General features: G+C 39.6%; 1 protein-coding gene across 1 annotated transcript in view; it reads left to right on the top strand.

The window, feature by feature from the left end:
• Positions 1-521: 521 nt before the first annotated feature.
• Positions 522-27,341, top strand: part of NKAIN2 (sodium/potassium transporting ATPase interacting 2) — a 526,876-nt gene continuing 500,056 nt past the window's right edge. The window contains exon 1 of the mRNA XM_058835423.1: positions 522-682. Coding sequence (XP_058691406.1) covers positions 629-682 — 54 coding nt within the window. The 5' untranslated portion in view covers positions 522-628. The remainder of the gene's footprint in view (positions 683-27,341) is intronic.

Below are 27,341 nucleotides of genomic sequence, written 5' to 3' on the forward strand. Positions count from 1 at the left end.
GCCGCGCCCGCACAGACAAAGCGGAGGCGCCCCCCCCCCCCCCCCCGGCCCTCCCGCGGGGGAGCCCCCGGGAGAGGGGTTCCCACAGCTGGGGCTGCCTGAGCCCCACCGGGAGGAGGAGGAGGAAGGCGGGCGGGGGAGCAGCTATGCCGTGGGCAGGAGGGAAGCCGCTCTGCGAGTGTGAACCGAGCTTAGCGCCGCCGCCTGCCTCGCCTCCCCGTCCGTCCGTCCCTCCCTCCCTTCTCCCCTCCTCCCCCCGCCTCCCCCCGCCGCAGACGGCTGCGAGCCCGGATGGTTTGCGAGCGGAGTTGAGGGGGCAAACTTTGAAGCCCAGATGCCTCTGGGGCTGCGCGGCAGAGCGCGGCTGCTCCTGCAGGCACCTGCCGCCGCCCTCCCCTCGGCGCTGCCGCCCTCCGCGGGGGCGCCCGGCCCCGCTGCCCGCGACCGCCGAGGCGGCGGGCGCTGCGGCCGCGGCTGAGGGCGGGCGGGCGGGCGGCGGGCGCGCCCCCATGCGGGTCCCGGGCTGGGGCGCGCCGGCGGCAGGCGGGAGCCGGGCGGCGGCCGGGCGGTGCTCTCCCGCCGCCTGAGTGGGCGCGGCGCGGGACGGCGGCGCGGGGTGCCGGGAGCCATGGGCTATTGCAGCGGCCGGTGCACGCTGGTGGCCGTGTGCGGCGCGCAGCTGGTGAGTGGCGGCGGGGGCGGCCCGCGGAGGAGGGGGGAAGGAAGGCGGGAGGGAAGGAGGGGGCGGCGGGGCGGCTCCCCCGCTGCCCGGAGTGGGGGCCCGGGGAGGGGCAGGGTGGGAAGGCAGCGCCCCCGCCTTGGGCGAGGAGGGGCCGGGGTGGGGATCCGAGCGCGGCGGCAGGGTGGGAAGTAGGGGCTGTGTTACAGGTAGTTTGGCGGGGGCTCTGCCAAGGCGGCTGCGGTGGGCGCACGGCGGAGTTAATAAACTCGGGCAGTTCTCCCAAGCGTTGAGTCAAGTTGGTACCTGGTTTCATTTGACTGGCCCTGTGTAAGGCTGAGACGCGTGTCAGGGGTGATGCGCAGCTTGCAAACAGTTTGCCATACAGGTGTGTGTCTGTGTGAAGTTGTCACGCCTGAGGTGTTCTGCAGATGCGGTTTGTTTTTGATTTTTTTTGTTTTCTGAAAGACTTGTTGTCCAGTGTATTTTAACACTATATCATTATGTTGCTACAGAACTCAGCAATATATTTATATTTACCTTTGGAGGAGACATGTGGCAGCACTTGTAAGCTCAGCTACCAACGGAACTAGACTGAGTTTAAAAAGTAGGCACTAAGATACAATAACAAAGAAGCTGCCTAAAAATAGATCTGCTTAGCAAGATGGTTAGTCTGTGCAATTGTATTGTGGCACTTTGAAAGAGAGACTGGGGTTAAAGTTAAGAAACTCATATCCCTTTCTGTTATTTATACATGGGTTACTTCATTGTTGTGAAATCAGATACAGGCTATAAGAATTCCTGTGGATTTGGATGCAGTGCCATACACATAAAGACCTATCAATGGAATATGCCCCATTTCTTATTCTCATTATATTGAACGTTTATGTGCTGGCAGAACAGGTGCTGGAAGCACCTTTGTTAAGCAGTTAACCTTATGGCAGAAAAGAAATATTTCATGTAACTCCATCCCTCTACCTCTTACTGAATAGTTTTGCTGAGAAAGTGTAAGTCAGTGTCAATAGCAACCAGCATTGTTGCCAATTTCCTTCCTCCAGGCAGGTACTAAGAGAACTACAGAAGAAGAAAAACAATAAATTTCAGGAACCAAATCAGTTAAACAGTACGTAAGAAAGGAAGATGTGTTAGCAGATCAGAAATTTGAAATGCCTGTGATCTTTTAATCAGTTGTCATCAACCCTTAATCCTTTTGTATTCTGGAAAACATTTTGTTTCTATACGCTGTTCCCCACCTAAGTTATTTAATTCTTTGTAACTGGATGTATCTTATCAGAAGTGATTTATTCATGTATATTGTCTAAAAAAGAATCTTGAATAGTAGTAATAGTAGAGTGATTCTTGAGTGGAATGGTAGGAATGTAGCCTTTTCCAGCAATTTGGAAACAAAATTAATGACTGAAGTTCTTCAGATCCATTTGAGTTTCAAAGGCATACTTTTTTTTTTTTCTTTTCTTTTTTTCCTCCAAAGGGAGCAAAGAATGGTTTAAATTGTGCCTCTTACAGAGCTGTTTTTTTTTTTTTTAATGCATTTATCAACCAGGAAGTCATGATTACTATAGAATATGCTAAGATATTAAATTGTTGTTTTTTTGAAAGTCTGTGAAGGAAAGCATACTTGCTAACTCATGGTGACAAAAAATACATGCAGAACTCATAAAAACAAAAGAGAAATGCCCTGTAGGAATGTACCAGCAGGTGGATGAGCAGCAGGTAAGCAAATGCAGAACTGTAGCATTACTTTCTACATGAACCTTCCTATTAGTGATTGTAAACTAAAGGGTCAAATAAACATATTCTTTAAAAATAAATACAATTTTCTGGAGTAGCTTAAGAAAATTGTTAAGAGAATCATAAACTGAAAGCTAACTTGAAATTTTTATTGAGCAAGAAAAGGATGTGCTAACAGCAACATAAACTTCTGAATCACACTTGGCCTGTGTCATGACATTTAGATAGGTTAAAAGCAGGAGTAATCATTTAAATGAGAAAAAGGAGATTGAATGGAAAAAAAGATGCATTTTATTAAAATCATGTGTCATATTCCTTCATGTCCATATACCATCAGATGGGAATAGGTTATGAGTTTTAAGTCAAGGAGATTTAACTCTCCTCAGTAGGCCCATGGGTGATTAATCGGTTGTCAGTACTTTTTTAGGTAAAGACTACTTAAAGGAGCAAATGCTGTCAAGATTCATCCTGGAATTAAGAGCCACATTAATGCAGATGCAAATCAAAACCAAAGGATCTAGTAGTTAACTGTCCTGAGGAGATGGGTGTGGGAAGCACTTCCACAGTGATAACCATACTTAAAAAAAAAAAAGTGTAAAACTTAAAATGTGAAGACTATGTGTTACTGGTACCTGGGATTCAGTTTTAGAATGGTCATGTTTGAGTAGAAAGTATACTTTTCTTCTTTTGGAGAAAAAAGTTGATAAAAAGAAAGGTTTCTTTCTTTTTTTTAATGTAAATATGTTCTCCCATCCCTACAAAGCAAGGGTGTGGTGATATAATTGGTCTTTGTAGGCACTGCACAATAAGCAGTATTGTGGAATACTGCAATTCATTAGAGAAGCTGTTGCATATTGTCTGTATATAAATGATGTAGATGTCACAAATGGGAAGAACAGGGGGTTGTTTCAAATACTCGTGCAGGAGTAGAGCTGCATTAACTTGAGAGACCCTGCACAAGCAGAATTATTTCCAAAAATGCATTTTAAGTGCTTATAGTTAAGGCAACATACTGTATACTGTCATTTTATCAGAAACCTCAAGGAATGCTCCTGCTCTCAAGGGCATACTGATCATTGCTCTCTGCTTATTAACATACATATACCTTGCTGTTTGCACTCTCATTTGTACTATGGAAAGCAACCTTTGACAGCTCATTTTCCTCTGCATTTGTAGCCAATGAGAAAAATTAGTAGCAAGTAAAAGCTAATTTTGCTCATGTAAGGAGCAAGGCATTGCCTTCTGTATACAAAATTAGTTATCTTTCTCTCTCTCTCTAGATATATATGAAATATATATTATATATATATATATATGTTAAGATACAACTTTTGGTCTCTTTTGCTCATTTCCCTTCTGAAGAGAACCCTGAGCACAGGGGCTCTGGTAGTTTTTGTTGTAACTATCCTGGTTGCAATAAAAGACTTCTCTGCTATTTCATTTTGTCCTTTAAATCTCTTTATTTTTGGGTGTTTCTTTTTCTATTAATAGCTTGCATCGATAGTACTAATGTCTTGTTGCCTAGTCTTTTTAATAGCAAGAGCAGCAAAGGTAAACTGCCAAGATTATTTTGTTTTCTGGAAGTCTTCAAGAGCCCCACAGAAACCAGTTTGAAACTTTCTTCTTTCCCATTGTTGCTGCTTGGGAAAACTTGGAGCATGACAAAAGAGTAAGAAGCACAGCATGTTTTCAAATTAGAAGGTGTCCCCTGCAAGTGCAGTGGTGAGGAAAGGCAGATTTTCATAAGGAAAATTTAAGTCCCTAGTAATCATTGCCTTATTGTTTCTCACCACTGTACAAAGATTGCCGTACTCCCAAAGGCTAATTAGATAACACAATTCAGCTTCTGCACTCTCTTCTCTCAGTTTCCATCTGAGTTTACTGAATTCATTTATATAAATACTTCTGTAAAATTTGCCTGCTTTGCCTGTTGCTTTCCTTTTTTCCTTTTTTTTTTTTTTAAGTAAACTGTACTGCAGTTCAGATATTCTAACTAAGTATTAAAAGCCACAGGAAATTTGTAAAGAAGCCATATATATATGCAAAGAGTCAGTTAGTGATTCTGAGGTACTCGATCTGATGCTCTAAAGAAGTGTGTATTATAATGTACATATTCCTGAATCAAGCATAAGTGTATGATGCTTGTAGTCTGTCCTTTTTCTTGCTTACACCTCACAGCTGGGGCTACGAGCGCACACAACCTCATGGTGACTCTTTCTGAACTCATCCTGTTACAGCTGGTCTGTAACAGTAGCATCCTATTACTTGGACTGGCTGAAGCTGCTGTCCAAGTCCGTCATGCTGGCCAAGCAGAACGAAAAAGACACCCAGATTTGGTTGGTTTGCTGAGAGGCCATATATTTTGTGCTAAGGGAAAAAATGAGGAAAATGCAAATGGTTTGTATAGAATGTCCTCGTTTTGTACTTTTCCACAAATGAATAATGCTAATTAAGATAAAATGAAATACTTTGTTTCAAAAACTGTTTCAGCGGAGGTAATTTCTATACTTAACTTACTTCTACACTTAACTGTGATACTGGTGTCCATAAACAGGTATTTAATTGCCTGTTGGATGTGAAGATACATATTTGAACTGCTGCAGGTAAAGTGGTGGAACCCAGGAAATTAATTACATACAAACTAGTATGGAAAGTATGACGAGGTGTCACGAGAGATGTCCATAATCTATATTGCACACTTGATATAAGACTGAAGAGTTTCTTGCACTCTTCCAGTTCTCCCTTGCATTATTAAAAATTGGTGCATGTAACTAAAGAGAGCAGTGTGATACTCGGGGGGAAAAAGTCTGCCTTAGTGATTGGTCCTGTAAAGTTTAGGTTTGTCTTATTAAAATATGAATAACAAACATTCTTATGCTCATTCAAACACTTCAGGAATGGTGATCATGACAGGCTCTGGTCTATATCACAAATCTAGCTACAAGGTTTAATATAGTTTAATATCATGAATATCCTTACCTGGAGAAAACCTCATGTTTTAGCAGTTTGGAGGACGACTTTCAGAGAGTGAAGTTGCAGGATTAGAGCTCAGTTCCCACTGAGAGCAAAGCAAAGGCAATCACAGTGGATATTCTCTAGAATTAACTATCCTGAGTATTATTGCATAAGTATTATGCAATAAAGGACATATTTTTGTTAATATAGAATCTTACAGCATGCATAGTGTCAGGGTACACTTTGCCATAGCACACCAGACTACATAACTAGTGAATGCAGAATGTCTTTATTTTTCATTTTTGTTAAAGGGAAGCGGTAGTGAAATTTTGGGACTTTGCTTTTAATTGCTGGGTTTGGGGAAGAGGTTTTTTTTCTTTTTGCATGTGTGTTTAGATTGTGTTTTATTGTCACTGCTGCCAATGGTTTTCTATGGCAGATTTAGGAGAGAAGTGTCTGCAATGGAAAATTCTGATGACGTGTACATGTTCCTACATTTTCTGCTAGCAAAAGGGAAATGAAAAACGTGGGCTTTTCACGTGGAATGGAAAGTGATGAAAGTGATGTTGTTACTGTGCTTAACCTGTGGATCTGTAGTTTTATCAATCTACAAAGAACAGAAAGAATTGGTTTTGGTGTTTTGGATAGTACTTAAATATAAGTGCTGTCTTTGAAATTGTGACTATGTCAACACCTTGTGTCTGTCCATTCTTTAAAGCCCTGCTTCTTGCTTTGTTTCAAATTTGATAGGAAAGTGGAAGTTTCATTGTATCCAGAAACATGTGATTCTACTAGCAATGAAAAGGAATTGGTCTGTGAATAGCAGACTTTCACCAGATGTGTGTTTGAGAGCTATTGTATAACACTAAGGAGTAGATTTTGAGGTGTTGCTGGAAATAGATAAACCAGAAACTTGATTATGAATTCAGAGAGCTAACATCTCTTGTCATGAGAAAATATGTAGCAATGTTTCTAAGTTTGTGAGATCTTGGTTGAAAAATAAGCACTTTTTTAAAATTCTGTTTTTGAGATAAAATACCAATGATTCATAACCAAACTTTTGGTTTTTTTTCCTTACAACTTGAGCTCAAAAGGGGTGATGAATGCAAAAAATGGATGTCTGAAGTAATAGTCCATCATACAATTTAATTTTAGTGGCTTGACATTTGCTATGAATGGGACAGTATTAGTTTTTGTAGAAGTGTGAATTAATAATAATAATGAGTAACCAGTTATGCACTTCAAGAAAAGCAGAGTGTGTTGTGTTAAGTTACAGGGGTAAAAAATGAAGACCAGCTGAATAACAGTTTTAAATCACTGCGTTTTGAAGCTCCTTTAGAGTTCAGTTAGCAGACTCAACATTCCAATACTGTACTGTTTGGTAGGAAGGAAAGGTTTAAATAGATTGAGAGAAGTTGAATGAACTACCTGATTATAGGCACCTAGAGTATCTAGCAAAGTTCCTCTTATTGTATAGCCATGGACAAAATTTGTGACAGTAGGAATTAATTTTGTATTGACAGAGACTTGAGCTAGCACCTTGAACAATGAGTGGTGTTGTGGTTTTATTTTTTTTTTCTGTTGCTTTACAAAAAGCACTAAGCATTTTAAAAATGTTCTCCCTAGTCAGTCTGTAGTAAATGAAGGGAAATACCTCATTTTGTAGTTAACAGAAAGAAGAAGCAGCTTCTGTGGTTGAAAACAGAAGCATAATGTTTCAAGTTGGTAATGACTACTGTCCCAGGCTGGGCTGTGAGAATATACACAGTGCAAAGTGCACCAGATAAGTGTGAAAACAAGTACTTGGTGAGTTGTTCCAGAAATTAATCTAAATCCATATGGGGTCTTCTCAATATTTTGGTGCATTTGATGACACGGATGTCAACATCCAGTTTCATTTAGCATGACATTTTTAGAACTCCCCTTAGGGAGCTTAGGGACCGGTGAGATTCAGACAGTGTTTGCTTTGAAGGCTGATGTCCATAACTATTTCTGTATCCCAGTACACTCCAAGCTTCAGTTTTGGTCCCATGGTCCCACTGAGCTCGAGATTATCCCAGGTATAAAATACCAGACGAGACAGCTGATTCCAGTGGTGTTTTATAAAAGGTATGTCAGAAATTTTGAATTTTTACAGGATTTCATTTAAAGTTCTGAATTCAAATGACATTTTATGGAGAATGACAATAGTGAATATTTTCAGATTTGTATGAGGACAAGAGTATTGATGATCAGACTAAATTGGAATAGTCTCTCTGGGCTTCCCTGCAATCAGAAGAAGGAGTCCATCAGGGGATAGGTCAGTTTCTTGGCTAAAACTGATCATTAGAGTTGTGCCTTAAGTAAAGTGGTCTTTCAACTAACATAGGCTTTTTGGGAGTGGGAGAGAGGAGAAAAATCACAGACCCATTATATGATGTTAGTACTTATAATAAGTACACAGGACTTATTATTGATATGTTCCTTTCTCTTGCATTTGCACTTATTATTTTAGTGAGGAATGTTTGATTTTAAGGACAACTGTGATCTACAGATGGAGAAATGCTGTTTTGGAAAGGTATTTGTGTCTTCATTGACTATCAAGAGAAACTAAGGAGCGTGCTTTCACTAGAACAATAACAGCCTTTGTGCATGCTCCCTTATGAGCCTCTAAAATATGATGCCAAAATCACATGGATAAAACCAATTTATGCTCACTTTGGGGTTTGGATGGTTTTTCTGTAGCTTCCAACAGGAGTGAAGAAGATAGGGAGCATTGTAAATAACATGATCAAAAAGAGTGTGCTGAAAAGGTAATAACTTTAAAGAATCACATAGTTTATTATCATCCAGATTAGTCTTCGTTTATTTGTTTTATCATGGTGAATGAAAGTGAGGGACTGTTGAGTGCTACCTGATTTGTAAAGTAGAATGGGTGCAATAGTTGAAATGACATTTTCTTGCCCCTGTGGCAAATAAACATTTCACAGTTCATTATTTTATGTCCTCTCCCCAGTTGTACATGTACCAGCTGGATGGCATCTGAGAATCGTTTAAGCATTTTATCGTTCTATAACCTTCTGATGGAAATGACATTTAGAAGAAAAATTACTGATTTCTGTGTTCACTAAAGAGTAAACATGCATAGCTAATGGTTCTATTCACCACAGATCATACTTATGCATTTTTAATAAAAACTTGATTTTAACTCATACATAACTTATGAGAACTGTTTATCAGTTTGGAGATCTGCTGATTCCCACTTAAATGTTTACATATATCTGGATACATTGAAAATATCTCTCACTCGATGCTCGGATTAAGGTGAATTTTATAGACAACTTGCTTCTCTGCTGCCTACGTAATGATGTAAAGTATGTAGGAAATGCTGATTATTACACTGATTGCTGAAAACAGTGAAAAACCCCATTTATTTGACATAAATGAACCTCATATTTTCCTATGCTGTTTGAAGAAATAGCTTTCTAATATTAGAGTTTGGGATGGCAGTGTGTGGGGGGAGTGTTTTTCCTTTTTGTTTTTTTTTTTGTATTTGGGATGTTGGGCAGTATCTCTAGTGGCAAGTCACCAGTTACATGTAACTGGCAAGTTACCAGTTGTGTGAACAGGAATAAGAAAAGTCTGTCATATTCTATATTCATACCATAACAGATTGAGTTCTGGTTTCCTCCTCACCCTTCTTTTCTTATGAAGGTATTCTCGTTAGTGGAGTTTTGCACAGAAAGCAGCATGTGAGGTTAATTCTATTATTTCTAAGAGGTATATTGAAATGATGATGCCCACTGTGTTTATATGTTACATCACCTTTCAGAAGACAAAAAATGGGGGACCATTCGCAGGTAATGGGAGAGGGACTCATGCTGTCTCATTCAAACATGTAATGAGTAGGCTCTGAACCACCTTCTGGAAGTGGCTGCCTCTTTTCATCGACTGTATAGGCCTCTATTCTGCATGCACCTTTATTAACCTCGTTATACAGTCAAGCCTGCTTATTTTTGATGATATCTTTATACTAAAGAAGATTAGATAGACTGTCAAACTCTTTTTAGAATTCAAGCAGAACATAATTGAGTGATACATAACATTTCTTCTAGATGAATGGAAGTCATGCTAGAGGACTAGAACAAGGGTCAGAGGGCTGCCCCTGTTCACCTTGAGTAGCATTTACTGTCACTCTGAGTGATGCTGCAGTAGTGAATTAAATTGGTGTACAAGAACAAGATAGTATTAAGAGCTAGAGGGTCTTGAATCTAAGGTACTGAACTAATATTGGTGTAAGAAAGCTTAACTGTCTTAGGAAATGATGTCATTCATCTCCAGGTGACTCAGTGTGGGTCAATTTACTAATTAAAAATTCCTTTAAACTTCTTCATAGACAGAACTAGTAATTGGCCCTCAACAAGTATATTCTTCTTGTTTGAAGATAAAAAGCTTTTGTGAGGCGAGGGAGATAGATGCTGCGATGCCTCTTTAGAACAATGCATGCCTCTTTGAAAAGCCAGTCTTCAATAATTAAACAAAATGTAAAGTTTGCAAATTTTTGCCATGACCGACAATGGCTTAGCATTTTTCATTATACTCTGGTCACAGTCTTTGTGGCAGGGTGTTCTATTACAGAGCACAGAAACAAAAGGAGAAAAAACCCCATTGTGTGTCATTGCTGCCTTCACAAAGCCACAAATACATTAAACTCAAGATACTGTTCATTGTGCTCTTGAGCCACCAGTGACAAAGGTGCTGTGAGTACCACTGAATATGAGGGAGTCATATGTCATTACATCACTGTTCAAATTGGCAGAGCAAATAGCATTAAAACAAATGAAAACATTAACAGCTAAAGGAATGCAAAACAGTAAAAGGCTTGACTGAAAAAAATATAATATGGAATTTAGATGTTATTTTTTGTCATAAGTTATAAAGTTAATTTTAACTTTTTCCTGTCTTTTATTTTTAATTTACTTTTAAATCCTTGTCCACACCCATTTCATGCCCTTGAGGCCAGTTAGCTTTTATTTTCTTGACACTTGCAGCAGTCACAGGCAGTGACAGCAGCTTGGTAACAAGCCAGATGATGGCACTGGTTGTGTTAACATAAGATATGGGCTTCAGTGTATCCTGAAAACAGAGTTCACTGTCTTGGATTTTATCAGATGGGCTTTTCTGAGTGTGGAGCTGGCAGTAAATTTTGTACTTCTAGAAGGAAACCCACAACAAACTGGAGTTGGATGCGGTATTCAGCAATATTCCTAATGCCTATTTCTAGTCCTGGTAACCTCTCAGAATATTTAGAGGGCCTACTGTCTGGTGCAATATTTTCTTGTTTTTTCTTTCATTTTTGTAAATGAAAGCCATAACCCAGTGGTGGGGTCATAGTGGCAGGTACAGAAGTAAAGTTGTTGGCCTCAGCAACTGAAAGAAATGTCTGTTCTGCATTGTGCTAAACTGTGCTTTTTCAGATGCAAAATAAAAGTTATTTATGGACACTGATAGTGGTATCTGTTGTATAATATCACAGATAGGCATAAGGACAATAACAAAAGGCTGCTGGTTTAGTAAGCTCTGTTTGCTGCAGAGATGTGCTGTTCTTTGCAAATTGAAATTAAAAAAACATGGGAGAATGCTGGGGTTTTTTCCCTGCTTCCTGGCATTTGCAGTCATTCTTGCTTTGCAGTGTTCTTATAAAGTCAATTATGTGGGTCCCATGTCAGTATTATATTTGTCATGACGAGCACCTTGTTAGAGGACAGCTGTTCTTCTCTGCCTAGCACATACAAGTAACTACCACTGATGATAACAGAAGTTGTGAGTGTAACCCTCCTCTTCATATCTCCAACAGGGGATGCTGGAGCGCTCATGGTTTCAGTTAAATAACTTAGATATAAAGCCAGGAATGAAATAATGATGGATTTGTGGCTGTTCAGGTGCTTGTTCAGAGTTCAGTGTCTGTAAGGAGGTTTTGAACTTCCAGGAATTATTAGCTGAACTTTTTAACAAGGTGAGTAAAGGCACTATGCAAATGCACAACATCTGAGTCTTTCAGTGCATGCTGAGTGTCTTCACTAGAAGGCCAGGTATTCAGGACCCCATCAGTCCAAGAGCAGTCCAAGGAAGCTTGGTGTGCAGGAGATATTTCCAATCTGTAAGCATTTTGTGGTATCTCCTCGGTCTCTCTTTATACCCATCAGGATTAAAAAAAAGGAGTGACTGCTGGAAAGCAGATTTTTCTGAAGTTACTCATATGCTGCTGCGATGCTTTGGCTGCTGTCACTTCTGCTGAGAACTGGACTGAATCGGAACAAAGGAGAACATAGAAGTGGCACAGTGCCATCATAATGCTGTTAAGAACTAATGTAAACTCAGCTGGAGAAAACCATTTGCAGTGAACAGCAAGGTTTATTGACCATGGCAAGCCCAAGAGCATATAGTCAAGAACCACCTCTTGGCATTTTAGCTGTTGTAATGAGCTGCATATGTAAATCTGTAAGCACTTGCTTTTCTCGGCTTAGAGCTGCCTGGTGGGTAACCCAGGCTGGCCTAGGGAATGTAAACACATGCCTCTATGTTCATGTAACTTTTGCTTTTGTTTTTTGTTTGCTTTTCAAAATTTGAATAAATGGGAGATTCTGCACTGCTTGGGGTGACTAATTAGATTTCTTGGTAAGCACAAGTCCTGAATTTTTTTTGAAGGTGAAAATTATTCATGTTGAAACTGCAGCATCTATTCCAGACAGTTTCCTTACTAATTTCAGACAAGATACAAAGCTACAGTGATGAATGGATTGAACAGTTAATATTTGACATTTCCTTTTATGCTTATGCCATTTAAAAATAGCTGACTTTTGACAAACTGCTAGTACGTTTTTATATGAATTAGGAAACCTAGACTTACAGTAAGTTCACTGCTACCTTTCATTTTGAGCTCTCTGGAAAATGGCTGTGCTAAAGGTTCCAGCTGCTTTGATGTTCAGCATGAGCACAATGATACTAAATTGGGTGAAGCTGTTGACTCCCTTGAAAGCAGAGAGGCCCTGCAGAGAGACCTTGACAAATTAGAGGGCTGGGCACTCACCAACCGTATGAAGTTTAACAAGTGCAAGTGCCAAATTCTAAACGTGAGATGGGGCAACCCTGGATATATGTACCAGGTGGGGAATGAGACACTGAAGAGTAACCCCAAAGAAAGAGACCTGGGGGTCCTGGTCAGTGGCAAGTTGAACATGAGTCAGCAGTGCCCTGGCAGCCAGGAGGGCCAACCGTGCCCTGGGGTGCATCAAGCACAGCATGGCCAGATTGTCCAGGGAGCAGATTGTCCCACTCTGCTCTGCACTGGGGTGGCCTTGCCTTGAATATTGTGGTTTTGGCACCACAGTATAAGAAGGATATAAAGCAATTAGAGAGCATCCAAAGGAGGGCACCAAAGATGGTGAAGGGCATTGAGGTGAAGTCATATGAGGTGCACCTGAGGTCACTTGGTCTTTCAGCCTGGAGGAGGCCGAGGGGAGACCTCATAGCAGTCTACAGCTTCCTTGTGAAGGGAAGAGGAGAAGCAGGCACTGTTCTCTTCTCTGTGGTTGCCAGTGACAGGACCCAAGGGAATGGCATGAAGCTGCGTGTCAGTAGTAAACTTTAAAAACTTGATAAACTTTTCTTTTTTATAATAGTATGGGACATATTAAAGAGTGAAAGCTGGTGATACCAACAGGTGCCAGAGGAGTACTTTAGAACAACCCTCTCTGAGGCAGTTTAGAAGGTATGGCTCTCATAATGAGATGTCAACCCCATTTTTTTGCCTCTGTGGATTTCATGAGAATATGATTCTAATCTCTGCACCCTAGGCCCACCTGCACAACTTAGGACAAGTTTTTTTCTGCTCTCATAGATGTCTCTCTGTGTTGTTAGTGCCCTGTGGTGAGGACATACTCAATGTCCTCTATGCAAGCTGTGGATGGTGGCCCCAGGGGATCGAGCCATGCTGGCAGTCTTCACACCTCAGTGCAATGATAGCCACTGAATTGCATTCTTACAGTGTAAAATTATTTCACAGTGAATTATGTCCATTTTGTTCGCACATAATTCAGCAGGAAGGTGAAGGAGAAAGTTTGTGCTTATGCAGAGACCTGAGACTCTTGCACTGGATTGTCTTTGGTCTTCTTTAGCAGAGTGTTGTAACTTAGAGCTTTTATCCCATTTGTCTTGAAGATGTGAAATTTGTTAAAGAGTGTGCTGAGACATGCTTGCTGAGTGATGGAATGATTAATCTTCCAGGAGTGTTTCCATATAAAGCATCAAATTGCGTTTATGAGGAACCTCTACAGCATAGCCATCCTAGGACTTACATAAGGTCACTATACAAACACAGCCAGCAAAATCTCTTTAGAACATCAAATTTGATTGAGATAAAATGCCCTCAGTGAATTTTTTTTAAAGGTCAAAAAGGTAAAGATCATGTATTTACTTCAATTGAAATTCAGCAGGTCTTAGGTTAAAGTGAGGGATAAAGAAAATAAATCTCTAGAATTATGTTATACTTGACAGAATATTGATCAATAATTTTCTCATCAGGAGCTGATGGTGAGCTGAAAATTTGTTTACAAATTTACATAAATATTTCTGATTGTTACATCATGCACATAGTTGTACATAGCTTTACCCTAGATTTCTGTTCCACACATTGTCTCCACATTCTTGTTTTTAAGCATGTTAGACCATCCTTATTTTTAAGTAAAAGCATGTTAGAAAGTTCTGTCTTTAGATTAATGTTCCTGCAGTGTAAGAAAATAAATATTTGCGTGGCATTATTAGCTTACTAATTTATTGAAGAAGAATGTTTTACTCTGTAGTGGTTTTACTGGATACCTGACAGTGAGTACTGCTACTGTAGGGAAGTTGGCCTTGGAAAGGGAAGCATTTTCAAAATGTTAGGTAGAAAGATGCATCTGTGGAGACCTTCTATAAGGAGAGTACTCGTATTTGGAAAAAGTCATACGGGTATTTTCTAAAACCTTTCTTCTTGTGTCTACATTGCAGTCCCCCTATGCTTGCAGAAGCAGTACAAGGTGCTTCCTTCCTCTTAAGGGTGGGTCATCACAGTCTTTCACTAGTCAGCTAGTATAAAGTATTTCTAGTGTACCTTTTTGGAGATCTGTGTAATTTTCTGTACTGCTTGCTTTATTTGCTGCCATAGTCTCCCATGCATGCAAGCACCTGAGAGGAATTCCCTCCAGGTACCTACCTCAGTGCCTAAACTGCCTTTCAGGAGGATGGAGGCAAGCAGGGGCCACTAGGGGGGGAATTCACTACTCTTTGTTAGCATTTAGAAACTTACGTGCTTTAAATCATGCTCTGAAAGAACAAGAATCTCCATGAACTTGGTATGGAATATTGAGTCATAAATTAGGTGTCTGGAATACACAGAATACTTGTGCTTTTTCTGCTCCCATGCACATCTGATGTATACTTTGTTCTGAATATAAATTAAGTTAAAATATGGATAATTATTTTCCTTTTTTTTTCCCTTTCTCTTTACCCCCTTTTATATTTCACAGAATCACAGCATGTTTGGGATTGAAGGGATCTCTGGAGATGATCTCTCCATCTGCATAGTCCAACCTTCCTGCTAAAGCAGCCTCACCTAGAGCAGCTTGCACAGGATCATATACAGGCGGGGTTTCATAACCTCTCTGGGCTGCCTGTTCCAGTGCTCTGACACCCTCAAAGTAAAGAAGTTTTTCTTCATGTTCAGGTGGAACTTCCTATGTTTCAGTGTGTTCCTGTTGCCCCTTGTCCTGTCACTGGGCGCCACTGAAAAGAGTCAGGCCCCATCTTCTTGATGTGCACATGCTCTGCCATGACCAGATTTTTTAAAGTTAGATCATCTCCTTATGGATCCGCAGAACACATCAAGGAAAAAACAAACAAAAGTGAGATTATTTCACTATTTCTTGAGGTTTGATCATGCAATAAGATGGATGTAATTGTAAACAGGAAAACTGTAAAACAGAGTTAATAAAGTTCATCCTCGCATAATGGTGTCTGAGTCTCTGCTTTCCAAGAGCTGGCATGAGCTAATGGAGTACGTGACTGTGGGTTTTTTTCATACCTTCTTTTTGTCACTGTTCATATCTTTTCACTACTCAAGTCCTACTTGTTTTGTTTCCTTGAAATATCTTGGAAGAAAAGTTACATGGAGCCACTTTTTAGCTTGCCTTCTCCTTCTGCCGTGAGCTATAAGCTAAGCTATATAAACAGCAAGGATTACTTACTAAGTAGCTACTAAGAAACATTAAATATTTCTGGATGGAATCACTTCTGGTTCTTTCGCAGGTTACTGAGTCTGCATGAATTTTCTTGGTTGCATTCAGTCAGTGATCTCTTTGGTGACAAGGCAATGTGTAGCCAAATACACCTGCCTGTATTTCACTGGTCTGTCTTCTTTATTCCCATAGGTAATAGTGCTTAAAAATGTGAGGGAATATCAGTTCTGTTGTAGCATGACAGGAGAAAAAGAGGCAGAGCTGTTTCCCCAAATACTGCCCATCTTGAGGAAATGTACCTTCAGTGAAAGAAAATCCCTTGATAATAAGTGAATGATATGACAGTAAGGCTTATTGAGTTCAAGAAGTGCAGGTAGGAAAAAATAAGACCTGGGCTGTGCTAACAGGCACCATGAGATGTGGGAGTGAAGGAATGGGGAGAAGAGATAGAGGGAAGAGAAAAGAAAGGAAATACATCATTAATGGAATTCCTTTTTGAATCTGTGGAATTTGTTCTCAGAGGACTTTCTAGACCAACCTTTTTTTATACTGGTCTGAAATCAAAAAGGACAACAGTTTTTTAGGGATTCATGGTTCAGATGAGATGAAGAGGTTGAAGGAAGCAAGTCAGTTTGAAACATTTATTCAGTGTATGTATATATATATACAGGAAATGTATGTTTATGTGTTCATCTAACAGGAAAAAATGTGTATGTGTCAGTGATGTGTGAAGATATACTTGACATTTAATGATTTAAGCAGTGATGTGTCAGGTACTGCAGGTTTGCTGCAGAGCATATATGATGACACTGAATGTGTCATAGAATTGGGGACTTTCAAAGAAAAACTCACATAACTTTACCACTTGAGCTGGGAAATTTGGCTTCTGGGGAAAAGTAGATGAAGCTTAGGCACAGGCAGAGTCTTAATATGTTGAATAGAGGGTGCATATAAGCAGTGGATTACATATCCATTTTCGGCTCAGTGTTGCAACAAAGGAGACAGCAGCTTAAGAAAATATGCCTGAATGAAGTCACAGCTCTGAATGTGTGTGCTGTGAGTTTTTAAAATAGAATCCTGTTGCATTGAATAGAATCATAATCTCCTACGCTGCATGGGTGGTACTCAAGACTTTAGGGGAATGGATGATAAGTCTGATACTAATGGAAGTCTATTAGAAAGAGATATGAATTTATCTTGCATGTGTCACAAGTGAATTTGTCTTTAGCAGACCTGCGAGTTGAGTATATGATGAATGTTTCATATTTATGTCATTGAATTAAATGGGAAAGGTCCTTCATTCAGCCACTTTCTGCTATTATTATCATCAGTGTTGGACTGCTAATTTGGGAGAAAAAGGAAGGAGAAGAGAAGAGAAAAAATAACCTGGGTGATGAGTGAAGGTGTCAAGACTCAGGGCCATTCTGAGAACAAAGAAATATAGAACTGCTCTTCAGAGGTGGTATAATCTCCAGGAGCAAACACAGATGAAGAGCTTCTGCTGATGGATCTTCCTTACCAGGGATCTCTGGACATTCTTTAGAGGCATTAGGACTGCAGTCCAGGGAAAGGAGAGGTTTGTTGGTAGAGGGATGGACAAGTTGTTGCATGCCCACAGAGTTGGCTTTATTATGCCAGTAACCAGTATTGCTGACCATCAGAAATTATGTTCCTTTTGGTGGAGAAATATTCTGCATTTTGGTTCATCCCAATTACCCATGGCTTATTCACCTAACAGAGAAATCAGTTCAAGCATTTGAGCAGTGGGGGTAGCAAAACCCCATACTTTTAGCTTATGTGCCCTATCAGCAAGTACACACATTTAAACTTCATTTTGTAAAAAAAAAAAAAACAAAAAAAAACCTTAAAAGTACTTAGCCCGGTAGTATGAAAGTTGTGATAAAGACTATGAGTTATATTGAATACATTTAGAAAGTCTACTAAAATTTAAGCTTCAGATTTTACAATAAAGGAATCAACATAAATTAGGCACCCTGTGTAAGTTCAGTTAGACAGTTTTATTCAAAAATTGTATAAATGTTGATTTTTAAAGCCCACACTAACAAGACACATGATAGAGGAAAGAATGCCTTACAGTTGGACAACTATGGTATTTTTAAGACTACCCACAGTGAGGGAACAGTTGGCTAAGACAAGGTAATAGTTTGCAGGTTTCTTCTACTTACGAAACCTGCTCTTTTTTGCTTTTTCATTCACTTAGCCTCCAAAAACGTAAAATAAGTGTCCTTTTCCATTTTTCCTTTCTCTTTTTCTCAAGTAGTACATGCTTTGTGGTTGCTGAATGTATAATAATTAATGTTGTTTTGATTTTGTGGGGGGTTAATTCTGGCTGATATGAGCTTTTAATATTCCTTTTTCCTAACTTGATTTCTGTACTCCTTTAAATATATTAGTGTTTGTTTCCTGGAGTTTATCAATCACCTCCAAAAAAATTTGATTAAAATTTAAGTATGTACTAAACTCCTTTGAAGCTTTACTGGTATCATACTGATGCATCTAGGCTAGATAATTTCCCCTTAATTCTCTTTCTCTTGTCCTTACTTATTTTAGCTGCTACTCAGGCCTAAAGATTGGATACTTTCCTGCTGTAGCTACTTGGCAAGGTAAGAAATAGTCAGTATAGCGGAGGTTGTTTAGGTCAGTTCCATGGACGTGCCTTAGGTCCTGACCTGGGCTGCTTGCTTGGTTTGTCTGCTATGAACAGGGCATACAAATCAGGCAGAAGTGGGTCATTTTCAGGGTGTGGAAGGCTTCTCATTCCCCTTCCTGGCTGGCTTTGAGTGACCACCCACTGCACACATTAGATGCCTCCATGGGGTTAAGATCCACAATTGCAACCTGTGCTTGAGGCAGGAGCTGAGGTTGCTCTGTCATCCCCAAGATAAGGTTTGGTCCTTTCTGTCACAATGTTTCTGGAGAAGGAGTAGTGGTAGCTGTAGCGCTGCCCAGTTTTCACATAGTAAGAGACTTGTTAGTTTGTGTGCTGAAGCCTTCATTTCTCAGCCCTTTTTAGAGTGAGTACCCTTGCCAACAGCCCAGGACCAATGGGAATTATCCAGCTCTTACTCAGTCTAGACCAAGAACAGCACAGAGAAAAAAGATGCCTGAGCTCTCCCTCTATGTAAAATAGTAGAGTTCGCTAAAGAAATGTACCTGGACTCAGCTCTTTGGACCACTCTACTAGTTGTCTGTGATAGAGTTATAAGATGCATAAAACAGTATTAAAAGCAGCTCTCTACTGGGAATTTGTTTAGTGTTGTATAGAGTCAGGTAGAAATAATCTTATTCATTCACCCAGAGTCATGACATCAAGGGGTGGGAACTGGATCTGAGTCTTTAACCCTTGATGCTTTCCATTTTAGGACTGATCTTCTTTAATTTCTTTGTCAGTAAAGTGGTTCAAAGATTAGCTATGTTAATAATCTCTGTTAATGAAAAAGTAGATTCAGGCTCCAGGACAAAAGCCTCTTTATGAAGGCAAAGGTCTTGTTAAAATATTAGCTGAAGTCCCTGGAAGATCCCTTATAAAAACTACTGTTGCTACAACACCAATTTGCTTTGTCAGGGAAACCAAGATTACAGTAAAAAAACCAAGCTTTACTTTTTTTTTTTTTTTTTTCTCCTTACAGTGTAAATTATAGTTGTTTCTATCATCATCAATAGTTATCTAAAAAAAGCTTTACAGCGGGAAATATCTTAAGCTTGCTTTCTTCTGCTGGGTTACTGCTCATGGTCTGATTTTATTCAGTGAGACACTAAGTCAGTTTCATCAGTAACTACAAATGTGTATACTTGGAGTTCTCTGTGCCTAGGAGAAAAACTGAGTAAGTTTGCATGTATACAGGATGATAATCATCATAACATTGTTCCTTTCTGTTCATGCTCTTTGCTTTGCATCCCCTGTTCAGGGCAGTGCCGTGAGTGTGTTGCCTGCCACAGACTGTGTGAGAGTCCTTCATATGTAGAGTGCCACATGGGAGGGGCTGGTGGCAGCACCTAGAGCACTGTCAGTCCTCACCAGAATATGGCCTTTTGCCTTTGAGTATCCCTCTGTGGCTGTTTTATTTCTCATCAATGTCCAGAACTGATGAAAATACTCTGATGTTTGAATTAAGATTTTATTTCTTAGAGTCATCTTTCCTAGGTGTTCTTCTGTATGTGCTTAGACAATGTTTTGCACAGAATGGTGTTTTTGTTGACCATTGTCTCAGGTTTTACATGATTCTTGTGGGTTCCTTCCAGCTTGAGGTGTTCATGATTCTATCCCTGGTGTCCCACAGACAGAACTGAGCAGTTCATTTCCTAATCCATCCTTCTCTTTAGCTGCACTTTTCTTTGAATCTGGGAGGAAGAACAAAGAACGTGGTTTATTTCTTGCCTGCCCATCTGATTATTTTGTATTAAACTTACTGCTGTCTGCCAGATGGAAAAGGGAAAAACCCAAACCACCACCAACACCACAAGAAAAACCCCAAACCCTTACAGCTGAAATGTATCTCTTTATGACCTACAGTCTTCCTAAGTACTGTCTGGTACTGTCAGATAGGTGTTGTGCTTTCTGGTCTTACCAGTGGTCAGTGATTTTCATGTTTCCTGTGTCTTAATCCAAGCAGGTGTGCTTTCAGCAGACTAGTTCCGAGTTTGTGAAAGCAAGACTCAAGTTTTTGAAAGCTTCCTCTGTTTTCAGTCACTCAGATCTTCTAAAATTTGAATATAAAATGGACACCAAAGTGTCTTTCTGACAGCTTTGAAAGTCTTAGCTTTTGGGGTCTCTGTTGCAATTGGCAGAGTTAACAGTCCATGAAGCCTGACAAGTGATTCAAGGAAATTATTGGTAGCTACCATTATGGTTTTGTTTTCTTTGGCAAAAACATGAGTGTAGTAGCTTTGCTGTCTTGCCTCGATTTTTCATCCCGACTACTGGTAATAAAAAGTATGATTACTTCATTGGAAATGTGCTGCTTGCTATCATTCGTGTAATTACATCTGTTTCATTTTCTTTTCCTTATTTTAGTTTTATTTCTCTCATTATACAAATAAAAATTATTCAGAAGGTGATATTTGGCCTTTGTAAAACTTAGACTGCACCTTATATTTAGCAAACATCTCAATCAGGGATCTTTTCCAGTTTTGATTTTTTTTTTTTTTACTTCCCATTGCTCACCTATATTAGCATGTGTAAATATTGTCAAAAAAAGAAGAAATGTGGTAGAGAACAATTTCCTTACTACTTTTTAATTTCTTCCTTTTTTCTTCTATACCATCTCACAATAAAATTTTGAAGTATGCATGCCTATCTGACTTCCTTTTCTATATGAAGGGATTAAATATTATGTTAAATGTAATTTGTAGAAACAGATGGGTAATTATATGCGTGATAGATGCTATCTCAGTATCTTTTTTATCCTTATAGGATTGTTTACTTATGTACAAGTTATTCTCTCTGTAAGAAACACTGATAAGTAATAATATGTGGATGACTGTTGCCCACCAAAGTATCTCTGTTTCTCCTTTTCTGGACACGGGGGAGAAAATGTAACAAAAGCCTTGTTAGTTTAGATCAGGACAAGCTGAGATAATCAGCTGATCATAACTCATCAGTTACTGTCATGAGCAAAACAGGCTGACTTGGGGAAATTAGTTCAATTTATTACAAATCAAATCAGAGTAGGATAATGAGAAATAAAAAGCAAATAATAAAAACACTTTTTCTGCACCCCTTCCCTTTTCCAAGACTCACAAATTCTCTACTTCTTCCCTCCCTGTTGTGGCACAGCAGGATAGGGAATGGTGGCTGCATTCAATTCACCATATATTGTCTCTGCGGCTCCTTCCTCTACAGGGACTCCTTACACTCTTCCTCTGCTCCAGCATGGGGTCCATCCCGTGGGAGGCAGTCCTTCACCAACTTCTCAAATTTGAGTCCTTCCCACAGGCTGCAGTTCTTTACAAGCTGGGCCAGTGGGTCCCTTCTGTGGGGTGGAGTCCTGCTCCAGTGGGGATGACCCATGGGGCCACAAGTCCTTCCAGCAAGCCTGCTCTGTTGTGGGCTCCTCTCCATGGGTCCACAAGTCCTGCTAAGACCCTGGTGAGGGTTTCCACATAATCACAACATCCTTTGGGCACTGCTGGGGTCTTCCAGGGACTGCTCCACTGCAGGGACTGCATTGTTCTGCTGCCACATGGACCTCCATGGGCTGCAGGGGCACAGCTGCTTCACCACAGTTTGCACCATGGGGTGCAGAGGGATCTCTATTCTGGTGCTTGGAATGCCTCCTTCCTCTTCTTCATGGATCTTGGGGTCTGCAGTGTTGCTGGTCTCGCATATTCTTTCTCTCTCTCTCTCTTTCTCTCTCTCTCTAGTCAAAGTTACTCAGGAGTTGCTCAGGTTTGTTGTTTTTTTTTAGTTGGTTGGTTATTTTTGTTGTTTTGTTTTTTTTTTATTTATTTTAATTTTATATTCTTAAGTATAGTATCTCAGCTGCACCACCCCTGCTATTGATAACTGGTTGGAAAGCAAAATGGTCCTTTGCCCTTCATGTTGCCTTATCTTTTGCAGCCTACTACATGAAAGGTTTATGGCAAACAATAAAGTATTAAGGATCTGCTGTTACAAATTTTAAAATTTTCTTAAATACTGTAGTTTGCTGCCAGTGATGATGCTTGCTGAGACAGAAGTTCAATTGACAGCAGTCTTCAAAACAGAGATGGGAAGGTAAATTGGCTTTGAAGTGGTGATTGTTTCACTGAAAGTTGAGGGAACAAGTCACCATGCCTGTTCACTTTAGAAATCTGTTGACGAGGGCCAGCTTGTTATCTCTAAGCTCTATGATAGTGTAAAATGGCTTTGTTTTACTACCATCTATGTGATGTTGTAACTGACTTGTAGAGTTTAGCCTCTCAGGGCCAATCTAGAAAAGTATAAGTTTCTGTTGCTCACAAACACTCTTGCTCTTGTTACATATGTATACCCTTACTGTGCATTGCATCTTCAGACTGTTTTCAGTGCTAATCTAACTCATTACAATATTTAAAGGACAACACTCTCTGCATTTCATATGAACTGAAAATCTGAAGTTGCAATGTTGTCATTGATTAAGCTGTAATAAATAATTGTACTGAAGTATGGTGTCAGCTGATTTCTAAATGTAAAACATTCATCTGAGAATTTTTTCCTTCAATGTTGTTATCAAGATGCAGAAATAGATATTGTTGGAATGAATAAAGTAAATCACCAGTGTTTTCCAATTAAAACAAATGTTTGGAAATACTCATTACTAAGCTATATGTGAAGTTGGTCTGGTGTATTAATTTCCAAAAAATATACAGGCATGTTTAATCTAGAGCAACAGTGATCAAACCAGTAGCTATTCTGGTAGTAAAACACAGTCTGAGTTAACACCTTTATTTTGGGCTATTCAGTCTATCTATTTCAAGGAATCTCTCAGAGTTTAGTGCTCAGATTCTAAATAAAGATAAAAATTGCAATTGGTAGAATAAATTTTAATTTTAATGTACTTTATTTTTCTTCACCTAAATGTATGCTTAGTTTCAAATATTTTCAGTATTTCATTTATTCTTTGACTTTGATCTAGAAATTGTAGCACATACTGTAAAAATTCTAATTTATTAATACTGTATTCTTTTCAATTACAACAGTCCTTTAAATATTCTTTAGGTATTCTTGCCAAATTATTATATACTGTTCTTAAAATATTTACTTTTTCTCAGTCGTTGAAGTGATATTCAGGAAAAATTTACATATAAATTACATCTCTGACTAAAAAATGGCAGAACACTCAGGACAAAAAAAAAAGAAAAAAGTGATTCCTCATGTTTTCTCTTCTGTCAAAGGTGGCTTTCAAATTTATTACTAGCAAGTGCCCAACTGTGAAAAAAAATCTTGGTATTTTTTTTATTACTTTAATTTTTTCCTTAACAAGATCCTGACTTGAAAATGTAGCCAGAGCTTTTGATACACAGGGATACAAGAATAACAGGCTTCTGAAGCAATCCAAAATTCTGCCCAATTATTTTGGCTTTTTTTTTTTTTAAATGCAATTTTTTCCACCTACTTTTAGTATATTTTAAATATGTACTGAGAATCGTGTGATCATATGAATAACGACAATATCATAATCTCAGGAAATTAATTCTGCAGAGGCTGCCCCTTGACTTTTTCTAAAATTTGCATTTTCATTTTCTTCAGACTTTCTTATCAAGTTTTTAACTTTCTTAAATTATTATTATTATCAATAAGTGTGCATTACATGTTACTCACTGACCACTGACATGAAATTCCTCCATTTCAACCCCTGTTAGCTGTTAGTGGAGCGTGCAGGGTGTGTGAGAGCTGTTGTGTGCTGTTTGTCCTCCCTCACGTCAGTCATTAGTGGTGTGTAGTGCCTGCAGAGTGCTCTGTGGATGGGTTTCACAGCTGCGTGCTGACACTGAGGAGCACTGAAACATGCAAGATGTATGGATTCATTGACTCTGGGTCATGCAGAGATGTCCATCCCAAGCCAAAGGATGCTTCCTGTGAAGCACGGAACTTGACTGTGGAGATGTTAGTCTTCAGCATTACCTGCTCTCATCAGGCAGTTGAGAATCCTTTTGTCAAAATATCCTACCTCCAGAAATAGTTGCTCAAAATAGCAAGTTCTTGCCACTGATGGCAAGAATGCTCTGTTCATTCTTCTGGCTGTCATATGATCTGCTATTAGTAACCTTATAACCTCTTTTACGAACTGAGGGGCTGAGTGGAAACTTGGAGTGGGAAAGAAAGCTTCCATTTCCTGGATGGGCTTTATTATTAGTTATGATTTCAATTTCCTGAGTCTTCAGCATTTTCAGGGTCTAGAACAGTGCTCAGTGTATTGTAAACATGCTGAAGGACAGCAGGACTTCAACACCAGCATCTCCTGTGACATCATGAGATTTACAGTATCTGGACCATGTATCCTGCCTCATACTGCACCAAATGTCTCCCTCCTTCATCTCTCTGTGCTGCACAGGGTGTCATTTTCCCCTTCCCACTTCTGTACTAGGTTTGTCCACGTCCCATCTGTTGTATCCTTGCAACCCACCTACTCTTAACTCACTTGCTTTCCTAATTTGGCCCCCTTAAAATAAAAAGGCAAAGAGCTCTGCTCCAGTATATAGTTCAGTATTAGAAGTGATTAATTATGATGTTTCTCTCTCATAGTATCAATTTAATCTATCTGGACCACTTCATCTGAGCCCTTTTTCATACCTCGCTGTATCTGTTCTTCTTTTTCTACTTTCCCCATTCCCACCCACCATGATCCCTCCTATTCTTCCAGGCCTCCTTCTACATATCAGTCCTGCCTGATTTTTCTTCTTACAGTGTTTTTTCTTCCCTGTTCCTTGTTCTGCTTTGTGGGTGTCAGGCTGCCTCTTCTTCATTTGGTATCATTTGGCATGACTGAAAGCAAGTTAAAACAACATTTTATTGCATCGACACAGAAAAAACCCAGGTGGATTGAAGTCATGTGGTGCTGTCATCTGTCAGCCTCTTCTGGATATTGCTCTTCTACCTCAGAGACACGTTTGAAGCAGGTCCTGAACTTCATTGTGTGTAGGCACATCAGGTGGGATGTGTGTTGTAAAGATCCTGGTACTGTTTCAAGTGAGGTCTGACATCCTCCCTAGGTTACCAGCTCATGTATGGAAGAAAGATGTGGCTAGTGGAGCAGAAACCATGTCAGGAGTCCAACTTTTCCTCATAAATCAACAGCCTTGGAGTGAAAAATGCCTGATGTCTTACCTGATAATGCTGTTGTAAATGAAGAAGGTTTGACTGGTGAGAGCAATGGTGATTTGGAAAAAAGAGTAATTTCTCATGTGTACTTGTAATCTCCGGCATGTCATTTTGTTCAATATACGAGATGTAGTTCTTTTAAAATACAAAACAAACATGAACTTAAGCTGTTACACTTCTAATTGCATAATTAACTTTTAGAGAAAAATTAAATGTATTTTCATCTGACTTTACAAACTGTTAGGCAACCTTCCAGTCCCACATTTTGAAATTAAGATTACTTTGTCACTTTCTAAATAAGACAAATGTAAATTTTGAAAGAATCTGTATCGAATTCTGGTAGTTCCTGTGTCAGTTATGCTGACAGAGTGGTTAATAAAATCACTATGTGATGTTACATCATACAGTCTTGGATAACAACTTTTGGAAAAGTACTTCATTCTTACTCATATTGAAAATACCTCTGTGTGCCTTACTGTACACCTTATTCAGAGAACCTCATCCTCTTTGTTCTGTTCATTCTTTACTGCAAAAACCTCTGGTTGCACTGAAGAAATGAGAATAACACTGGATTTTCTAAAATACTGTCAATCATGCCAACAGGATCTCTTAATGGATGGGCGTGATAGACGTAGCAAGTATTTGTCATGGTTCCTGGTCGTTTCTATGTCAGAGGAGGGAAGTGCTTAAATGCTGCTGAGGCCAAAGAAAGTCACAAGGGATGTGCCCATAAAGGGGGTGAGACGTGTGCTATATGGTCCCCATGTGATTGGTGCTTCACTGATCTTGGTGGAGTGAAGGTTGATTCATGAAGCAGTTACTGAGTTCCTGAGGGTGCTGTTGCTGAAACAGTCCTGACATTGTCTGGGGTACCCACCCAATAGCATAGCTCAGTCTCATTGTTGAAGTGATTGGTTTAAATTCTGGGCAAAGAAGATCCTGAGTCCCAAATTTCATCAACAGCCCCGAGGTCTGTAGTCACTGTCCCTTCCATGAGTCACTCAGGGGTTTAAGCAGCTATGGAATTACAGAGCAATGGCCACAGGCAATACTGCAGCTGTCACACTATCTGAATATCATGAATTTATTAATCACAAAGTTTGTCTTAATGTGATTGTCCCTGATCTGGGGATGTGTAGTTGCCAGTAAGATTGTCAGGACTGCACTTTGACTCCCCATGGAAATAGTTTTTATTTACTGTATAATTAATTGGTAAGTTAAACAGCCGAATAATACAAGGCCTGACATTAAGTTTGATGCTGGTTTTCTGGCAGCCCTTCAGGGCAATGCTATTCCTCTCAGTGTTCCTAGAATAATTAAATATCATTTATCCTTTGAGGGACTTCCCAGGTAAGAAGGAAAGAAGAAAGAACAGTGGGAGCATGGAAGATGCAGGAGAAACAGAGTGAGAGTCCTTACTGTGGGGGAAAGTGGGAACAGGATAGGGACAGTATTTGGGGCGGGTGGAAGTAGTTGACACAGGTCTTTCACAAGTAGCTGAGAGCAACTGAGTATTTCAAGTGTTTCAAAAGCACAAGCAAGTTGTGGTCATGCAAGTCAGCTGATGCATTATAGTATGCTATATATATTTAAAAACACATCCCTTTGTCTTTCTGGTACCCTTTTTTAGTATATGTACTTGTAAGCATTAGAAAAATGTTTTTGAAGGATGAATGACCATGTTTCCAGAAGTGGCCATTACTTTCAGATAGCTCCGTTTCAAATGTACGACACCAAGATGTACACCAAGGTGTAATTTCACTTGGGTTTATAGACACAGTTTTTCTTTATTGTACTCTGAATTTTGGGTGCAACAGTTGATTTTAAACAACAGATTTATTTTGTGAGATCCATGAAGTTGTTGTTCTCTTTCAAAAGTGCTGGCCCAAAATGAACTTCCAGT

Source organism: Poecile atricapillus, chromosome 3 (genome assembly GCF_030490865.1).
Source record: "Poecile atricapillus isolate bPoeAtr1 chromosome 3, bPoeAtr1.hap1, whole genome shotgun sequence".
Lineage (NCBI taxonomy): Eukaryota > Metazoa > Chordata > Aves > Passeriformes > Paridae > Poecile > Poecile atricapillus.